The 20816-nt window shown below is 39.6% G+C and overlaps 1 protein-coding gene across 5 annotated transcripts in view; it reads right to left on the bottom strand.

Moving 5' to 3' along the window:
• Window positions 1-1127, bottom strand: part of LOC117139679 (proton-associated sugar transporter A) — a 145633-nt gene extending 144506 nt beyond the window's left edge. For 3 of the 5 annotated variants that reach the window (XM_033302159.1, XM_033302162.1, XM_033302163.1), the window contains exons 1-2: window positions 717-802; window positions 476-653 (exon numbers count right to left, since the gene is read on the bottom strand). In XM_033302159.1, coding sequence (XP_033158050.1) covers window positions 476-651 — 176 coding nt within the window. In that variant the 5' untranslated portion in view covers window positions 652-653; window positions 717-802. Of the gene's footprint in view, window positions 1-475; window positions 654-716; window positions 818-1027 lie in introns of those variants that run through there. The other 2 variants (XM_033302161.1, XM_033302160.1) reach the window with 2 other exon arrangements.
• Between the last annotated feature and the right edge of the window lie 19689 nt (window positions 1128-20816).

Raw genomic sequence — 20816 nt, 5'->3', positions numbered from 1 at the left:
CCACGAAGCCGCCGCTGCCGATCTGCAACGGGCTTACGCGTGCGAGTTTCTGGTTTCGGCTGCAACTTTGTCGCGACGGCGTAGCAGCGTTGTCAGCAAACTCAAGCTTGCCCGTGTTCACTTGTATACTAATTTCTTATGTAGAATTACAAGTTTTCGTTGCAAAGTAATTGAAAACAAAAAAGTTTTCCATACTAACACTTAATTTCATAGTGGTCCGATCCTCCTTTTTTTTCATATAATTTTTCTACAAAATAAGAAAATTTTGAGCTAAGTTTCAAGTGTCTACCACAACTAGAAGTATTTTTGGCCACTTTCCCCATAGAATGGGAACCACGGTGCAACGTCGGTGTTAAACTCTGAGATCGTGAGGTGAGATCGTCAATGGTTGCCTCATGAAATTGATTTTAATCAAAGTTCTGATAATACTGATCAAGTAGGACTAGATTAGTTAATAAGCAGATTGTAGGCTTACCTAAATACATGGCTAAAGTCTTTATTGGCACTCGTGTTTCCATTTAGCTGTTTTTTGACTATATCAACTAAATTGACTGATTTTTTGGCATGGAAGTCCTCGTAAAATTCTTTAATGTTGTCTCTGCATTGATGAAATCGTCCTTCTATTCCCTGATAATTATGAAGCTTATCCATTGCTGTGGGATTTTATAAAGTGTGGATAAAATGAAGATATATCCTTTGTCAATAATAATATTTACTGTTGCAAAATAGTAAAAATTAACACCAATTTGCTTACTGTGCAACAACTGTTATCTTATTTTAAGTAAAACGACCAAGTTCATTCAATATTGAAAGTATGTAATTTGCAGTATGTATGTATTTCACAGCAATAATTATCTGAGCATGCGCAAAGCCGAGAAGTATGAAATTAAAAGTATGTATATATGAATGAGAAAATTATCTTAGAAATGTAAGTAATGGTTAGCAGTTAGTGGAAACCTATATGACTAAACCTTATCACAAGATTAAAAGGTGTACTAATTAAGATTTTGAAGTCGAAAAGAATTACCAGATTCCCTGAAAATTGTTTACGGGTAGCGTTTATTATTTTATTAGGATCACTAGCCGAACATTAACCCAGGCCTTTCTGTACGTTCGTTTGTTTAGAGAACTTTTAGATCTGGTCTTCACGCATAGCTCACCACTCTTCACCAATGCACACTGGTTTTTTATCTGTTTTTTTTTGGCAGAAAGTAAAAAAAAAATTTTTAACGGAATAAAAAAATTTATGGTTTTTTTATATATAGGATAGTCTAATTAGATAAAAAGTCGATTTTTACTTTTTTACGAAACACTGGCTTATCGCCCACCTTTCAAAGACAGCTGATTGTCGATAACATGCGTAAGACAAAATTGGCGGCAAATCATTTTGCAACATTTGTGGTTTATATTTCCTCAGAGAATTAAAAAAGTTTAAAGTGTTGTCATGGAAAACAGTAGCACAGGTATGTAGATTTGTAGTTCACTAACATTTTTGTGTATGTTATATGTTTTTGTGTAGTTGTATCGTGTTTTGTTTATGTGCCTTTTTTACAGTCAACTTAACAAATGTAGCTGTTTTTCGTGGAATATAACTTTTGTATGGCAAACCACTTCAAAATAATTTTAACGGCAAGTTATTAACTAGCATGTGTATAATATTATACAACTAGTTTCATATGCTCCTTTTTGTTCCTTTTTGAAAAAATTACGTTTTTGTAAATGAATACTTGTTTGGGCATGCAGAACTGCTAGACATTTGGAGCAAAAATAGTCCCTCTGAGGATGCAGCATATATTTAAAAAAATTGGTCAGAATAATATAAATGAATGTTGTATTTCATTGGTAAATAAAAAAGTTAGGTCCTTCGTTGATTACATAAGGAAACATTTGGAGGTTGGAGAAAAAACACTTCAAATGGCTGGCATCCAGTATTAGTATAATCGCTGATTGGAAAACTCCAAACAAAGTTGGTCGTCCAAAACTAGTTTTGAAAAGGCTAGTGGCCGACTTTAAAGAAAATTAGCTTCGGACCTTGCGGATGAAAATAATAATTCTGTACCATTACTCTTGCATGCTGCTTCAGTTTCGGCTAAAAAAGGAAATGAAAAGGACATGGCAGTTGTATTAAAAGCAGCTGGTAACAGCGATAATATCAAAATGTTCTCTTCTGAGCCCACACAAATGTCCGTCGACAATGCATTAGCCTTTTTATTTGAAAACGGATTTACAAAAAGCCAATACATCAATTTAAAACGGAATACAAAAGTACACGGCTTTGATATTTACCCATCATACATTTTGTAAACATTTGTTTTGGCCTATTATTTATTTATTTACTTATTTATTAAATATAGATACAACATTTTTTTTCTTTGGTAAGGTAAATATTTTTATGGCATATCGGCCAGATCGTTTATATGGCAGCTATATGAAAGTTGACCAAATCACTTGAAACTGTGTGAATCATTTTGGGGGAGGTAAAGAGTAACACAAACCAAATTTGGTGAAGATAGGTAATCATTTCGAATTTCTGCCAAAAAAAACACATAAAAAACCACTGTGCTATGGTAGTAGAAATAGGAAATGTAATTTAAATTGTCGTTAAGCTCCTTGGCTTTGTTAGTTACCTGTTAAGTTCGTTCATCCAGTATTGTTATCTTGGATTTCTCCGCTAGGCCTACATGCTCGTATGAAAATCTCGCAAGACTGTAGAATTAATTGCTTGATGGTTTATAAACATATGTCTCAACATGACGCGGCCGACAAACTGCCCATCACTGCCACTCCCAAATTTCTAAAAAATGTTCTGACTACCTAAATAATATGTATCTGATAGTAACGAACCTTAACTATAGCGTTCTTTCTTGTTTTTGTGAGTTTTATAGTTTATGCTAAAGTTTTGTTATAAAAAAAACCCACTAGTTACGTCTTAGTATGTCGATACAAGTTATGTTTCCGTAACCTTTGAAGCCGAAAAAATATCTTTCTTAAATAAAGAGATCGAACCAAAAGACGGAGAAACATACCACAAAAAATTAAAAATCTATGTAAAAATGCCTACTGCACACCAAGCTTCTTTTTCGACTTTTATTAAATTGTAAATATATATTTCGGACTGATGATATTACTGCTATTCCTCATCATCGTTCATGGTAAGCCACAAAAAGGTTGCAGATTTTTACAAATATCAAGGATTTTTTTTTGCGATAACAAATGTCAAGAATTTTTTTTGAAGACCTATGTTTGTTGTTTTGTAAATATACAAATTATTGTGCTGAATAATAATAATTGAATAATAATTTATTTAAATATTACGATGATGTCTGCAGATAACATATTCAGCCTGTAGTGTCGACTAACGGAAATAATATCGATTATCCTGAACGTAAGCTTCCCGATAGATTATTTAAGCATCCGATTTATACCAGTACGCCAATGGCGTTATGAATATAATAGATGTGTATACCATTTTTATTGTGATTTTTAAATGTCCAAAATTTATATATTTTATTTATGTTTATATATTTTTCATTCAAACCGGCGTTGTATTATATTGTGAATCTTTTCAAAACGGCGCAAAATATCCAAAGTGCGTTTACCGATTTTCAGGCCAGAACCCCTTTATGCACCCCTTCAAGTTGCAGAAGTTTAAAGAAGCTCAATAAGCTCAATAGCTAAAAAGTGCCTAGAGGTAACCCGTCAACATGATGTTGTTTAGCGCGCGAGTCCCACGGCCACACCAATTCGATTCACGAGAAGATAGACGCGATTTAGAAAACAGTACAGAAACGAGGAAATAAATATATCATAAAGAAGTATAATAAATACAAATATTAGTAAGATATTATTATGTATTTAAGAAGTCAGAATTGATTGCTTTAAGAGCTGATAGTCAATATTCCATATAATGGGATAATGTCTAATATAGTCAGAACATAATACTCTGTAAGGGTCATTCAACTCATAGTAAGATCTACAATGATTTATGATTAGAGGGGTATGTATTTTCTAGTAAATCTGCCTGGAACAGAGAAGCTTAGCCGATTAACCAAGTCGGCAATATCAACATCACCGTGACTAAGCTTACAAATAATGACCGTTCCAAGCATCCCTCTAGGGTTAGCTAGGGAATGGCAAGAAATCTCCTTATACTGGAGGATTAATTTAGCATCGTTTGTGTACATTCGAATGCTTTATTACTAAAGGAAGGTCTTTAATAAATAAGTTAAAAAGAAGCGGACCAAGGTGGCTCTCTTGTGGGACACCGTATGGTACTCGGAGAATACAAAAAATATAACTTTTAAAGAGGACACGTTGCGCCCTGCCATTCAGATAACATAAAATCCAATTCAAAAGATCAAGAGGCAAACCTATTAAATCATTATTTCTCACTAGAAGAGAGTCAAATTCTTTACTGAAGTCAGTGTAGATAATATATACATAAAGATTATATTTGAAGCCCTGTATTACGAAGAGGTTAGTGGTTATTTATCTGCGTTTCTTAAAACAGTGCTAAAGATTCCAGAGATAAGGTAAACAGTTTCCGTATATCGTATACCCAGGAAGATCGTAAAGCAGTTAACTTTCCCTTACAGTTTGACAAAATACATATTAGATTCGAATTTGACAACGAGTAAGAGTATGGCTGTTCGGAATGTGGAAAATAGATCGGCTATTGCCTGAGCATTAAGCACCGAGCATTAAGCACTGTAAAATTTAACCGTGCACTTAAATATTTAGAAAGGAAGACTGAAAACCGAAATTTTTATATTTAGTATAAGAACTGGACTTAACATTTCTTAGGTGTGACTCTTTATTAAACCAAGTCGGTTTGTTAGTGATTGACTGGTAGTGCATCGGAACACAAGAGTTAAAAATGATTTAAGTGCGGTAAAAGAAATATTATTGCCAACTGCCATTATGTTGAAGGAGTAAAGATCGGAAAGCCAGCTATAAAATTATTTAGCCTCAGAAAGTTTGCCTTGCGAAAACAATGAATTCGCTTGGTTGATACTCTGATTTCTCTTTTATGTAGCTATGTCGATTGTCATCTCGAAGGTGGTAGGATATGGATCTTCAGGTTGAGTAAGAGGTGCTACCCCGGAAAGAAACACACTTTCAGGACTTGTTACAAGACATAGATCGGAAAGTCAACCAAGAAAATTTCGAATATAATTAACATGCGATAACGATAAGTCGACAAGCCGTCAATAAAGTCAGAGGGAGAAGGATATTCGACTATTCTTTTGGGGACCACTTGCGCCAGGTATATAAAAATCACCTAGAACTACAAATTGGTGCCTATTTGAGACGGATTGGATAGCGGACAAAGGATTTAGATATTCTGGGAATTCAGAAAATAGCGGAATGGAAAACACGTAATATAATTAGATCTATCGGAAAACGATAGCGATCTCTCTCCCGAAATAATATAAACAAATGAACAATAAGTGACATTTTCGCATAATCAGCACTTTTATTTTCAAAGCACTTTCAGAATAAATACAGAGTGGCGAATCCTACGCAATGTACAATGTACGACGAACGACACACGAAGCTATACTTCGGATGCTGGTCGGCGGCCGTGATCTGTGCAAGATAGGGTTATCTTAAGCTTTCTCTCTTTGTATTATTTAGTTCTAAACTGACAGCCGAAATAAAGTGACGTTATCGTAAAATACCTGCTGTGAATATCAAGTCGGAGCTACGACCCTGCTACCGGCTTATTCCAGTTGGTCACTTTAGTTATAGTCACCGATCGTGGACACCACCTGATCCCGATCCGCGCTCTGCACCACACCGCAGCTACAGAGGCGATAACGAGGTAACTGTGTTGTGAGCAGCAACGTGTCGCAGCACACATTCAGCAACCACTTGGTCACTTCAGCTATAGTCACCGATCGTGGACACCACCTGATCCCGATCCGCACTCTGCACCACACCGCAGCTACAGAGGCGATAACGAGGTAACTGTGTTGTGAGCAGCAACGTGTCGCAGCACACATTCAGCAACCACTTGGTCACTTCAGCTATAGTCACCGATCGTGGCCACCACCTTGTCCTGATCCGCACTCTGTACCACACCACAGCTACAGAGGCGACAACGAGGTGACTGTGTTGTGGGCAGCAACTCGCCGCCACACACTTCAGCAAATACGTGAGCAGCAACGTGCCACGTTGACATCCCCTTGCAACAACGGTGCAGGCGGAAGAGTTCGCGGGCAATTACCTTGCCGCGTCCATCATCAAATCATATCTGGCGCCCAACCAAGTCGACGACCCCGACAAGATCACATAATCTGGAAGGCACGAGCTAAATAAAACCTGAAATAATTCAGTAGTTTAGTCTTCGTTTCAATACACTTTATTTCACAGTTGGTTTTATTATTTATTATTAGTTTACAAGGGTTATTCTAATACGTGTGTTCGCATTCAACTCCATTGATCGACTGACTCTCTCTCTCCAGCCCGATCGCTCGCGAGAACGTGTGAAAGTTTTAACATTTATTTGACCGTCAAGGCAGAAATCGGTATATTGTTTTCAGGTAGGCTACTGATCTCATTCAATTTAAACTCGCTCCGCAGAAACGCATTCACAACGCAATCTCTTCTTTCACGAGCCCAATCTAATTCTGCAAACCTATGGCCAACTCATCTGTCAAAGTCGAATCGTTTCAAATTTAATTCTGTGTTCTCGTGGTTACGTTAATCAGTATGTTTAATGTTTCTATGTTCTACTTGTCTATCGATGTGGCCACAGTAATTATTCTGAAAGCAATCATGATCTTATGTTACTTTTATGTACTAATTTCCCTGATTCTGTTAATATTGTGGTACTTCGGTCTTCCTTAACTAGTTCCTTCCTAAATCTACTTGATAACTTAGAACCTAATCTTGTATTAACCCTAACGAAAATTTCTTGCCCTTTGATATAGGTCTTTATGGGCTTTCTTGTCCGGTTGTGGTATTCCATGTCAGTTTCCTGTTTTTGCCTAAGTCGGTCTATATTGTCCAGTCTAGCTTGTTCATATTTTTCTGGAGCTACGGTAGCTATCCTGCCGAAGAACACCTCTAGAGGTCGTTTTTTTGTGACAGAATGGACAGTGTAGTTACCAGGTGTACAAGTAGGGAATGTCGGTTCGAACATATAGATGTCTCGCAAACGTAAATATTTATCGATTGTCATAAAACTTTGACCTTGTGAAGTGTCAACCTTGACTGTCGAACCACCATAGTTTAGCGCAAATTGAGCGTCATAATTGTTTACTCTCAGTGCAGTCAACATGTCGAGTTTCGTGCCGAATAAAGAGCAAACGCGGACAGTATTAATTTTCTGTTTTCATTTGAAGAAAACAGCTGCGGAATCGCACCGAATGCTTGTTGAAGCCTTTGGCGAACAAGTACCAACTGTGAAAACGTGTGAACGGTGGTTTCAACGCTTCAAAAGTGGTGATTTTGACGTCGACGACAAAGAGCACGGAAAACCGCCAAAAAGGTACGAAGACGCCGAACTGCAAGCATTATTGGATGAAGACGATGCTCAAACGCAAAAACCAATTCGCAGAGCAGTTGGAAGTAAGTCAACAAGCAGTTTCCAATCGCTTGCGAGAGATGGGAAAGATTCAGAAGGTCGGTAGATGGGTGCCACATGAGTTGAACGAGAGGCAGATGGAGAGGCGCAAAAACACATGCGAAATTTTGCTTTCACGATACAAAAGGAAGTCGTTTTTGCATCGTATCGTTACTGGCGATGAAAAATGGATCTTTTTTGTTAATCCTAAACGTAAAAAGTCATACGTTGATCCTGGACAACCGGCCACATCGACTGCTCGACCGAATCGCTTTGGCAAGAAGACGATGCTCTGTGTTTGGTGGGATCAGAGCGGTGTCATTTACTATGAGCTCTTGAAACCCGGCGAAACGGTGAATACGGCACGCTACCAACAACAATTGTTTTTTGATTTAAAAAAACGACATTTCATACTTGTACACCTGATATATTCATAGATGGCCCTATCGAGAAGTTCCTCGAAGCCCCTATGTGTTCCATCTCCTTTCAAACATCTCATTATTTCAGAGAGTGTGGAGTGAAATCTTTCTATCTGTCCATTTACTGTACTCTTATACGGAGGTGCTTTATAGAGATTTGATAAAGGCTGAGTTGAGGGACTTTTCATTGTCCATTACTATTAATTTGGGCACTCCATAATAAAACACGATATCTCTTAGAGCTTTCCTAATGTCTTCTACAGCTTTGGATTTGATAACTCTTCCCATGGCCAGTTTGGAAAATTTATCAATCGCCGTGAGCACCAGATGTCGTTCTGTCGAGTAGATGTCAATATGAATAATTTGTCCGGGGTATTCTGGCAAGGGAGTTTGTCTTATTTCTGGATGCGTGGGATGTCTGTCATATTTAGCAGTCTTACACACCAAACACTGATTCACGATAGCCGAAACTTTTTTCCTCATTTTAGGAAAGTATACTCTTTCGGACAACTGAGCTTTATTTTCCACAGCATTTCTGTGTGCTCTGTTATGTGTCCTAAGTATTTCTTCCTCTTGTTCGGCTTCGTTAACAAGGTCTTTGACTTTGGTTTGACAGAATCTAATCTTGAAACCCTGAAAATGGATGGGGTAGAGAATTTGTATTTTTCCCATTACATCCTCAGATGTGAAAATTCCATTAATCACGGATGGGTTGAGATATTCTTTCAAATCTGACAAGAGACTGTCGGGTGTGAACAATTTGCGATCTACTAAATGCCTTTGAAATGTCGGGAATGGAATGCTAAATGAGTAGTTCTCTGACTCGGACTCCCTGAAGAAAATTTGATTCTTGAATGCATTTATCGGGGCTTCAACGCTTGGTATCAGCCCATGGCTCGAACTGTCAGAGCTGTGCTTTGTTGAGGCTACTGTGTTAATCTGTTCGACTGTCGGTCCTCTGGACAGAGCGTCGGCTACAGTATTTTCTCTGCCTGGCTTGTAGAAAATTTCGTAGTCATATTCCTCAAGGTATGCTTTCCATCTCTTAATCCTCGCATTTCCATTCCAACTACTGAGAGAATGGGTCAAGGGCTGATGGTCAGTAAAGATTTTCACCTTTGCTTTACCGTAAAGGTAAATTTTTAGCTTTTTTAGAGCCCAGATAATGGCTAACATTTCCTTCTCATTCGTGGCATAATTTTCTTCCGCCTTCGAGAGTGTTCTCGATAAAAATGAGATGGGTCTGTTCTCTTGTGAAAGAACAGCGCCTACTGCGAAATTGGAAGCATCCGTTGTTAGGTGAAATTCTTTTTTAAAGTCCGGGTAGTGGAGTATTACGTCTGGAGAAACCAAGCTGCTCTTCAATTTCTTGAAGGCTTCTATTGCTTTGCGATTAAGGGAGACGGATTTTTTTGACGATAATGTCTTGGAAATTCGACCATCCTCCCCTCTCAAAAGCGAGCTAAGTGGTTTTGCTAACTTAGCGTAGTTAGGAATAAATCTCCTGTAATATCCGGATAATCCCAAGAATGATCTCAGTTCTTTGAGTGTCCTTGGAATTGGAAAGTCTGAGATTGCCTGTACCTTGGTTGGGCTGGTTTCAATGCCCTTGTCGGACACGACGAAGCCTAGGAACTCCACTTTTCTCTTCATAAACTCGCATTTATCCAACTGACATTTCATGTTGGCTTGCTGAACAGTTCTGAAAATAGTGTCAAGGTTCTGGTAATGTGTTTCATCATCTTTACTAAAGATGATGATGTCGTCAATATAAATGAAACATATCTTACTGATATGTTCGTGAAGGATATCGTCCAGTGCGCGCTGGAAAATTGACGGTGCATTTTTCAGACCGAATGGGAGTCGTGTAAACTCGTATTTTCCATTATTGATGGAGAAGGCGGTCTTTTCAATATCAGATTCCTTTAAAAGAATCTGATGAAACCCACTTTTCAGATCGAGCACTGAGAAAATCTTGTTGTCTCCCAATTGGGCCAATACTTCATTAATGTCAGGGATAGGGTATCTGTCCGCTACCGTTACCATGTTAATTACCACCCTGTATTTTTTCTTGCCAGAGGAGTCGAGTTTTTTTGGTACAATCCACACTGGTGAATTGTAAGGTGACCTTGAGGGTCGAATGATTCCATCGTGTAAAAGTTCGGAAATTTGTTTGTGTACCTCGTCTTTAAGAGACATTGGGTACTGATAGAATTTTGAGTATATTGGCGTATCCGATATAGTTCGGATTGCTGCCCTTACACTTGTTGTGTAGGTTAGTTTTTGATTGGGGTCTGCGAAGAGACCTGGATACGAATCAATTATTTTATTTAATTTCATTCTCTGTTCTACCTCTAAGTGTTTTATTCTCGGACTAATCGTGCTAACAGCCTCGAACTGTTTTTCTTTAAGAACAACTCTTTTCCCGTTTTCCAGTGTCATGGTTAGGTTCTTCAAATCAATTTGCGCTCCCATTCCCTTCATTGTGTCTTTGCCAAGTATGGCGTCAAAAGTCTTCAGCGTTGGTAATAAAAAAAATTTTATTTCGAAATCGAAAAGATTTGCTCTTTTGTAATGCGATATTTTTACATCACCGCCTGGAGTATCAGCTATGTAAGGCTTATTATTTGGTATCGCGTTCGTCACCAAATTGGGCTGGATGTAATTTTTATTAGAGCCTGTGTCAATCAACACCCTTAAAACCTTTCCACTCCGCACTCTACATTCGAAGTATGGTAGTGAGGAGTCTTCTACTCTAAAAAATGCAATACGTGGTCTCGTTGTTCGCTGTCCAAATTGTCTATTTGCCCATCACAGTATTCATTTAGTGTGCCGTTTATATTGTTCTGGGTTTCATAATCTTGCATCGACCGTTGATAGCCTGTCATGCTTGAACTGGACCCAGTTACTTCAATACTTGGCTGTCTCATGTTTACTGTTTGGATGTTGTAGTTCTTTTGTCGTTTGTTTATGTCCGAGTGTGGTCTATTCATATAATTAATGTTTCGCGTCTGTACACTGCCGTCCACGTCCATTGGTTCTGGTCTTGGTTGTGGTTTGGTCGCAAAGGGACGGGGTGGGGCATTATATTGTTGCCATTGCTGTTGATAGTTTTGTCGGGGTGGAATGAACGGTGCATTACCGAAGTTAGACACATGTTGCCTTGGCGCCGGGAATGGCTGGCCAAAATATTGTGAAGGTCTCCTAATGGGATGTCGTGGAGGGACCGGTGGAGGCTGTCGATGGCCAAAGTCATTCGACGGCTGAAAATTGCGGGGTGCCGGTATGGGTTTTTCATTTCCTCTGAAACTCGACTGTTGACCCTTATTTGCCGCATGGTTTGACCTGAATGTTTGATTTTCAAGTTTAAGGCAATAATGTAAAGCTGAGGGGAGATCAGCTGGCTCTTTTATTGCCAAAAGGCGAGGTAAATCTCCTCGAAGGCCTCTGATAAAAGTATCCAGAGCTTTTTCTCTGTACATTTTTGTAACAAAGTGCTCGGATTCTCGGCTCATTTGCATGCAGCCGACTTTATTTAGAATAAGCGACAGATTTTTGTAGACGTCCTGGTGGAAGTCTTCCACCGACTGCTGGTGGCCTTGAACCAAAGTTGACATTTGGTATTCCAAGGTACTTATGTCCCGTTTATCTGCGTAATGCAGAGTGAGACATCTCGACATGGCCTTCCAGTCCAGCGGAATGCTGTAGGACTCGAGTGCCACATCAGCACTTCCAACAATTTTATTTCTTATGGTATGAAGTATACCATAATATTTTGGAGTACCCACAAATGGGGTATAAGTCTCCATGATTCTATCAACGCTCTTTTTCCAAGACCCAAATTCTGCTGGATTTCCAGAGAATTCCCTGATCGATTTTACGATATCAGGCACCCTGTCAAAGTCCGCTAAATTATTTCTGTATTCGGGCTCGACGACCTGGTCGCTCACGTCAGTAAAGTCAAGAGTATTGTTATTCATTTGTTTTATCAGTCCAGGTAAAACTTGGGCCACCGTTTGGCCAATTAATGCTGTCAACTGTTCGACACTCATGTCTACGCGATGCTGTTCAGGCAGGTCGTGTCTTTCTAAGGGCACCGGTCTTTCATTTGAACTAAATGCTGATGGTCTTATTATATTATTAGGGTTTGCCATACTGGTTTTTAATTCGGACAACAACTACACAAAACAAGCCTAAACCAATTTGAACTTAACAAAAGTTGAGGGCAGAAAATATGGAATGCGTGTGTATGTGTTTGCTTATTTATCTTTTGTTTTTATTTTTATTTATTTATTTTTTTTTTTTATTTTTGCATGCAATAAAATTTTAGCTCACCGCGGTTATTTTGCTTTGAGAACAGTGTACCAGAAAGGAACAGTAAATGGAAAATTTTCCTTTCAGAAGATCTCTAGGAACTGGGTTGAAAATATAGTATTAATAATAATATCAATAATAATAATAATATAATAATAATAATATAATAATAATAATATAATAATGATAATATAATAATAATAATATAATAATAATAATATAATAATAATAATATAATAATAATAATATAATAGTAATAATATAATAATAATAATAATATTATAATAATAATATAATAATAATAATATACTTTATTTTTTTTTGTTATACTTATGTTTTATTATGGGTGGATGCCTGAATTTTAAGTTGCTGATGTTTTTTCCAGTGTACTTTCCAGGTTCTTGTAGTCTCTCTGCCTCCTCTTCGGTTGTTTCAGCTTCAGATTCTTCGTCGACAGCGTGTTCTTATTCCTGTTCTTTTTGGCGGGCTGCTGCTGCTGCTACGGCTGTGCTGTTGTTGTTCTTTTTTTTCCTTGTTGTCTGCGCTTTGGTTCACGCAGCCGTTCTCTGCCGTTCGTCGTCTTTACCTCTGCCGTTACGTTTTGGGTTGAACTGTTAACTTTTATCCGTGTTGCTCTTCTGTAGTTCCGTTAGTTCTCGGCGTTCTACTTCTACTTTTCCTTCTCCTTTTCGATGAAATTGATGTTCTTCGTTTTGCATTTAATTAAAATAGAATTGTTGCGGTCACTCCTCCTGGCTGGGTGAATGTTGTCCTTTTTGCCTGGGCTACTGGGGAATCCACGTCAGCACTCCAAAGAAGGTTTTCTGCGGGCTGGCCTGACAGAAAATGTGATCCACAAATGGGCAATGCTATGCCGATGAGTATTTTCCTCTTCCGGAAAATCTGTTTTTTTCAAACAATTTTATTTCATAGCCGACCGTGAATTTTGTTTGTTAATAACTCGCGGGAGTTTCTTCGGCACAATTTAACCAACGAATATTTTTTAGCAAAATTTTGATTTTGCTCCGCGACTTAGAATTTTGTCTGTCGTTCGCGTTTATTCGCTGGTCCCTGTTCGGGCGCCAGTAAATAATTACAGTTAATTTGATTTAATTTTGAAGATCGCAAGCGACCGTTTATTGCAATTTATCATTTGAAACTAAAGCTAGTGTACAAAATGTTTCCCTAAGTCCCTAGCAATCAAGTGAAGTCATCGGCAGCGGCGCAGTTGCGTCGGCCGCGGCGCAGCGGAGAAGTATTGATGTCGCGCTTAACCGTTCGTTGGCGTTGATGGCAGCGGAGACTATGCAGAACTATGTAGAACCACAAGATGTTAGAGAATCAATTGCAGGGCAATAACTTGCATTAAAAGAAACTCCTGAATTTCCTGCTCCAAGTTCTTCTTGTTTAAGTGTGCAATTTTTAGTCTTTTTACTAGGGACTTGTTTATATTCTCCACCTCACCATTAGCCTGAGGCCAATATGGTGGAGTCCGTATTAGGGTAATGCCATTCAAACTGCAATAATTTTCAAACATCTCACTAACGTAGTGTCTACCATTATCTGTCCGCAGGTACTTTGGAAACCCTAATCGGCAGAATATTTCCTTCATTGCCCCAATAATAGCTGTTGAGGATATCGATTGCATAAACTTTAGCTCCATGTATCTTGAAAAATAGTCTATAAAGACCAGGACATATTTTCCATTCGGCAATGGACCCAAAAGATCACTGGCTATCGACATCCAAGCGCTTGTTGGAAATGGTGTTCTCTGCATCGGTGCTGGGCCTAAAGGTTGAGAGACTACTAAACAGTCTCTACATGCTTTTACAAAATTCTCTGCGTCTCGGTCGATGCGTGGCCACCATACCTTTGACCTTAAACGCCGCTTCATTGCAGACTCGCCTGGATGACCTTCATGGGCAAGTTCTAATACTCTCTTTCGAAGTGTTGCCGGGATGACTAATCGTGTTCCTCTAAGCAGAATTTTCCCAAGCGTCGAAAGTTCATATCGAAATGGGTAAAATTTGTTTGATGTACATGGATCCCAAGTGTCAGTCTCCAAACAGGACATGGCGTCAATGATTTCCTCATCCATACTATTTGCTTGGAATATTTCTGATATGTGTAACGCTGCAGGAACAGAGTATTCGATGACCCGAAAGACATTATATTCATCATTTCGCCAGGAAGAGTTCGTCGCAGCCAGTTCACAAAGTCGAGACAAAGCGTCTAAAATATACTCTTTGCCCGCCTTGTAGATTACTTTAAACTTGAACGCCTGTATGCGTAAGAGCCACCTTTCAATTCGCGCTGGAGGCTTCGAAGTTGGTTTGAATATTGCCTCCAGTGGTTTGTGATCCGTCACCAGCTCGAATTCTAATCCAGCCAGGTAAAAATAAAACTTCTCAACAGCCCAGACTAAGGCCAGACTTTCTTTTTCCGTCTGTGAATATCGCTTTTCAACATCCGATAGACTCCGACTAGCAAACGAAATTATTTTTAGTTCCTTGTCTCTAGTGAACTGTAATAGTACAGCTCCGAGCGCGACAGGGCTGGCGTCGGCTATCAGTTGTGTAGTGTTATCGGGGTCAAAATAGGACAAGTTTGGTATCTTGGCCAAATCAGATTTTAGGTCCTCGTATGCTTTTTCCTAATTTTTATCCCAATTAAATCTGCAATCCTTTCTTAGCAAACGTCTTAATGGTTCTGTACGGTCGGCTAAATCCGGTATGAATTTGCCAACATAAGTGACAAGGCCCAGAAAACTGCGGACCTCCTCCTTATTTTTGGGACTTCTGAATGAAAGGATTGTGGATACTTTTTCCGGATCAACTTCAATTCCTCTGTCTGACAGGATATGCCCAAGAAATTTAACTTTATCCGTCTTCCAAATGCATTTCTCCACATTCAAGAGGACATTGTTTTTCTCCAATATATCCTTTATTTCTTTTACGACGTTATCATGGTCATTTTCATTGGTTCCGAATATGATGATATCATCGATATAATTCAGGACATTTCGGCACGGTGCCAGTAGCTCCTCCAGTCTTCTTTGAACAATTTCGGGTGCAGAGTTAACCCCGAACATCAATCGCTTATACCGGAACAACCCACGAGGAGTTATGAAAGTTGTTATAGCTCTGCTAGCCTCGTCCAATTCTAATTGATGATATGCATATTTGAGATCCAGACGAGAAAAATATTTCGCTCCTCTCAGTTTGGTCATAAACGTTTCGAAGATAGGCAATGGATAGTTCTCCCTTAAAATTGCTTTATTGGCTAGTCTCATGTCTATACAGATGCGGAGATCCCCGTTTTCTTTGAATGTCATGACCATTGGTGAGATCCATTGAGAATGTCCCATTACTGGTTCAATGATATCGAGGGCTAACGCTTCCTCCAGTTTTTCAATAACTTTCTCTTCCAACGCTATTGGAATCCGCCTCATCGGTTGTTGAACTGGTTTGATGTCTGGGTCAATGGATAGTTAAACTGACAATCCTTTCCATTTTGGAAATGGAGATACGCTCTCTATACTGTGGACTTCCAAACCGAGTCGTAATACTTGTAGCTTTATCGCCGTTTCCTTGCCCAGTAGTGATTGTTTTCCTTTTTTAATTACAAAAAATGGAGCAATTACCTCCGGGTTAGATCCAATGGATACAGGTGCATCAAAACAACAGATTATTGGCAGTAATTCGTCTGAAGCAATGCTCTAAAATGATTCGAGCAGTCCCATTGGACGTTGAAAATTGTTGCTTTCTTATCTTGTAGAACTGACCAATCCTCCGGACTTATGAGATTGAAACGTGATCCTGAGTCGATGATGAAAGGCATTTCTTGGCCACCCACTTGGCATTTGATTACTTCGTCTTCGTCGTCACTTAGAATTTTAAAACAGTTATTTGCCGGTTTCTTATCATCCCCTTCATTTACCAGGTTCACGTTTGAGTGTTGTCGTTTTGTTGCATTGCTGTTGTTCTGGTTTCCTGGTCGCTTTAAATTGGTTCGGCAGTTGTTTGCAAAGTGCCCGAACCGTGTGCATTTATTGCATTGTTGTTTTAATAAATTTTTGCTTTAATATTTTTGGCCAACTGCCTCTGACTTAGTCAGATCGTAATTAGTTACATATAGTTTTCAAGGAATATACCGTGGTATACATATACATGTGCATACCTATCGACTGATACTTTAGTACAGCCCCTGATCCAAATCAGCTCATATCTAATTATTCGACTCATACCTTTAGTACAGCCCCTGACTCGTACATCTAGTACAGCCCCTGACTTAAGTCAGCTCAAAATTATTTACTCGGCTTGTACATTTAGTACAGCCCCTGACCCAAGTCAGATAGAACAATAATAAAATCTGTGTCTCTTGACACTGTCACTGTAATTTGTCAGTTGTTTTCTCTTTCCTTTTATTTTTCATTCTTTTATTGTTGTTGTGTTTTTTTTTTTTACATACGAGCTGCCATAACTGAAATGCCTGCGAGCATTCTTATATTTTATTTCTTTTCCTTCATTCTTTCTTCTCTTCATCACATTATGGTAGTTCGTCAGCGTGCATTCGCCCGCGCGTTCATATATATATACGAACAACGAGAGTGAGCGAGGAAAAAAAAAAATTATCGAATTATTGTGTGACAATTTTGCCATCACAGATTTGCGCTAAACATTTTTTTTTTAATGTTAATTTACATGTTATTTCTCCCTTGCATTAATTTGTCTATTTGTATTCGTTCGCGCGTTCGATACCACATTTGTATGTACAAATTAACAACTATTAATATAATAATTCATAGCAACTAAGTAGCTCTATGTATAGAATGCTGACGCGCCAGAATTGAGTTCAGCGCTCTGCGCAAAGAACGTCCGGCAACGGAAGGCTGACACTTCTTTTTCGGAGTGTTGCCTCGCACTGCAGGGAATGCTGAGTCGGCTTTGCCGACTCGTCTGGTTGGCGCGATGCATTTGCCGTTAGGGTAAACTTAGCTGTACGTTTTGTTATCTCTTTAGTCTCAGTTTTGCATTCGAATAAACCAGAACGTGCTCCGGCTTGAAGCCGTAATAAACAATTGTATTAATTATCCAAATTGCTACGCCACAAGGCTAGTCAATACACCTAAGGGGGCGAAGTCAAGCCCTCCAACGTAATCTTCAGGAGAAGACTCTGACGCAAGACGTCAAACCACCGCTACCGGCCAGGAGAGAAGTCTCTGGATCAACGCTGGAATAACGGAACCCCATAATCAGACTCTGACGCAAGACGTCCAATCACCGCTACAGGCCAGGAGAGAAGTCTCTGGTTTAACGCTGGAATAACGGAACTTCATAATTGGCGCCCAACTGCAATTCGAACTAAACAACTAATTTAACAGGGTAGTTAAGTTAGAAATCATGTAAGTTTTGCATTTGACTTCTTCGGCACGACGCAAGAAATATCATAAAGAAAGAATTTGTGTAACTGGCCACGTAATAGTTGTGCTTGTGTAAATCAGTTTCAGAAGCATTGCATATTTTCGGCAGTACAAATTCTTATTGCATACCTTATAAGGAAATAAGTATTGCATACTTTTGAAAAACTGAAAAATTTCATTGCATTCATTATAAAAATAAGTGCTGCATACTTTTTTAAAACCAAACATTTTCATTGCATACCCCTGTTAATAAAAATTGTTGCATACCTTCAACAGATAAATAATTGTCTCTAAGGCTCTTTTAATCAAAGCCATTCTCGCTCCAACGTGGAGTTATGCCATCCAAGTGTGGGGAACTGCCGCCAAATCCCAGCTTAATAGGCTCCGTGTGGTCCAGTCGAGAGCTGCACGTCACGCATCTGGGCTCCCCTGGTACGTGACGAACATGGTCATCGAAAGAGATCTGAAAGTTACCCTTCTTGGGGATCAGATCAATTTCCATAGCAGCCGTTATGCCGACAGGCTTATTGTCCACCCGAACCGACTAGCAACTATTCTAGCTGATCCCATCTCCCTCCGAAGACTGAAGAGGGTACACCCCAGCGATCTCCTTACCCGGAGGATAATATAACAAATTACATACTAAGTAATTAATAACTAGACTAGATTTTTTCTTTCCCTTGTACTTTATAATTAAGATACCACTTGGTCTCATTTATCTTTATCACACATTAGGTTAAGTTCAGAGGAATTACTGAACGATTCCTTTTGAAACCTTAATAAATCGAATTAGTTTTTTTTTTTTTTTTTTTTTTTTTATTAATATTTATTAAGTGAAGAATCCGTACATCATAATATTGTATCTTAACATCACAGTGTGGAGAAGTATTCTTATCAATTACCAAACACTATAAAATAAAATAAGTGGAGTAGGAACATAAATGAAGAGTTTTTACTGCTGCCCAATTGTCTTGGCGAAGCCTTGCCGTTTAAGTCTTCTTAGAGGTCGAGCGGGGATGAGACGTCTTGCAAGAAGACTGCTATGGCTCAGTAATCTGTCACTATACCGACTTGTATGTCTCCCAATTTGTGACTCAACTGTGTGAATATTGAGGTCTTTATGGAGTGTAGAGTTACGTACATACCAGGGGCAGTTGGTTATTTGTCGTAATGCGCGATTTTGCATCACCTGGATACGATTATAATTCGATTTGGCTGCAATTCCCCAAATCTGGATCCCGTATAACCATATCGGTACGATACAGTGCGCATACACAGCTCTTTTGCACCTCATCGAAAGAGTGCTCCTTCTATTCATGAGCCATCTCAGCTGTTGTGATCTGTGGCCACATTTTTTTACTGTGTTTTTTAGATGCGGCCCAAAGGTGAGCCGTTTATCCAGGGTGATACCTAGATATGTTGCTTGCAGGGGCTGATTCAGGGTAACTCCTTCTAGCCGAATTGGAGGGGTGTTTGGGATAAGCGTTTTTAACGTGAAGCACGGGTTTGTTGTTTTCAGTGGGTTTATTTTTAGGTTCCACCGTTTACACCAGGCTGCCAGAGCATTAATATATTCTTGTAGTCCGTTAGCTGCCTCTCTGCTGTCCCTAGAGTTATATACAACTGCGATGTCATCTGCATAGGTTGCAATAAGAGTCCTGTTCGGTGCTGCCATGTATTCGAAACTCGGGCAGGGGATATCAGCAGTGTACAAGGAATATAGTAGCGGTCCGAGAACACTGCCCTGAGGGACAAAAAAAAAAAATAAATAAATAATTGTTGCATACCCTATAAATAATTATAGCATACTCTTTCTTGCCACACCACTTAGCCGATCAATTGGGCTCGGCAACAGTATATTTGTGTTGTGCCAACCAACAACCAATGAATTGGGCACATAACTACAGAAGTATTAAGGTCGAATTCGAAAGCGAGGATAGCTGGGAGGAGGAGTAAGTTGGCCAAGCAGTAGGTCAGACGTTGGATAGGGCCGTCAGACAGGCATTGTCGCAACAGCAATCCCACTTCCAGGTTCAACTAAATTCCCTAGCTGCGCGGGTACAGAGTTTGCAGGTGGAAGCACCTCAAATCATAACATATGAAAAAGTCTCTGTCAACCCCGAGGTTAGGTGCGAAATTCCCCTTGATATAATAAAATCGGTACCGGAGTTCTCCGGTACCCAAGACGAGTATGTGGCCTGGAGGCAATCGGCCATATACGCCTACGAGCTGTTTAAACCATACAATGGCAGCAGTACCCATTATCAGGCTGTTGCCATATTAAGGAATAAAATCCGTGGCGCAGCCGGGGCTCTACTCGTATCCCATAATACGGTATTGAACTTCGATGCTATTTTGGCCAGATTAGACTGCACGTACTCGGAGAAAACATCATTACGCCTGTTGAGGCAAGGATTGGAAATGGTTAGGCAAGGAGACCTACCATTAATGCAATACTACGATGAAGTTGAAAGGAAGCTAACGCTTGTCACAAACAAAATCGTAATGACGCATGATCAAGAGGGTGCTTACCTGCTTAATGCTGAGGTCAGAGCCGACGCCCTGCATGCTTTTATTTCAGGGCTCAAAAAGGCCCTTAGAGCTGTGGTCTTCCCGGCCCGACCAAAAGACTTGCCATCTGCACTGGCCTTAGCTAGAGAAGCAGAAGCAAGCATAGAGAGAAACATGTTTGCTAACTCCTACGCCAAGGCCGTAGAGGAGCGAGCGCATTCGGCGGCAGACAGCAAGAGCCGTTTCCAGGGTAAATCAAACAAAGAAGAACAGGGACAGGTCAGAAATCCCCACTTCATGAAACGACAGAAAAACAGCGGTCAAACCAACAAGGACACTCAGGCGCAAGGACCCCAGCCTATGGAGGTCGATCCATCGTCTTAATAACGTTGTCCAAAAGGCCCCTAAGCAAAAAAAGACCAAAGAGGAGTATGAAAAGGCAGCAAAGGCTGCAGTCGGGGAAATCGACAGCGAAAATGAGTACGCTCCCAGTGTCGACTCGTTGAATTTTTTAGGGGACGCTCCCGGTTGCCGTTCATCGAACGACGGCTGGCTGGGAGAACTTTAAAGATGCTAATCG

This window comes from Drosophila mauritiana, chromosome 3L, assembly GCF_004382145.1.
Source record: "Drosophila mauritiana strain mau12 chromosome 3L, ASM438214v1, whole genome shotgun sequence".
NCBI lineage: Eukaryota > Metazoa > Arthropoda > Insecta > Diptera > Drosophilidae > Drosophila > Drosophila mauritiana.
Note: the sequence above shows the minus strand (reverse complement) of the source record. Positions and strands in the feature narration are given on the sequence as shown.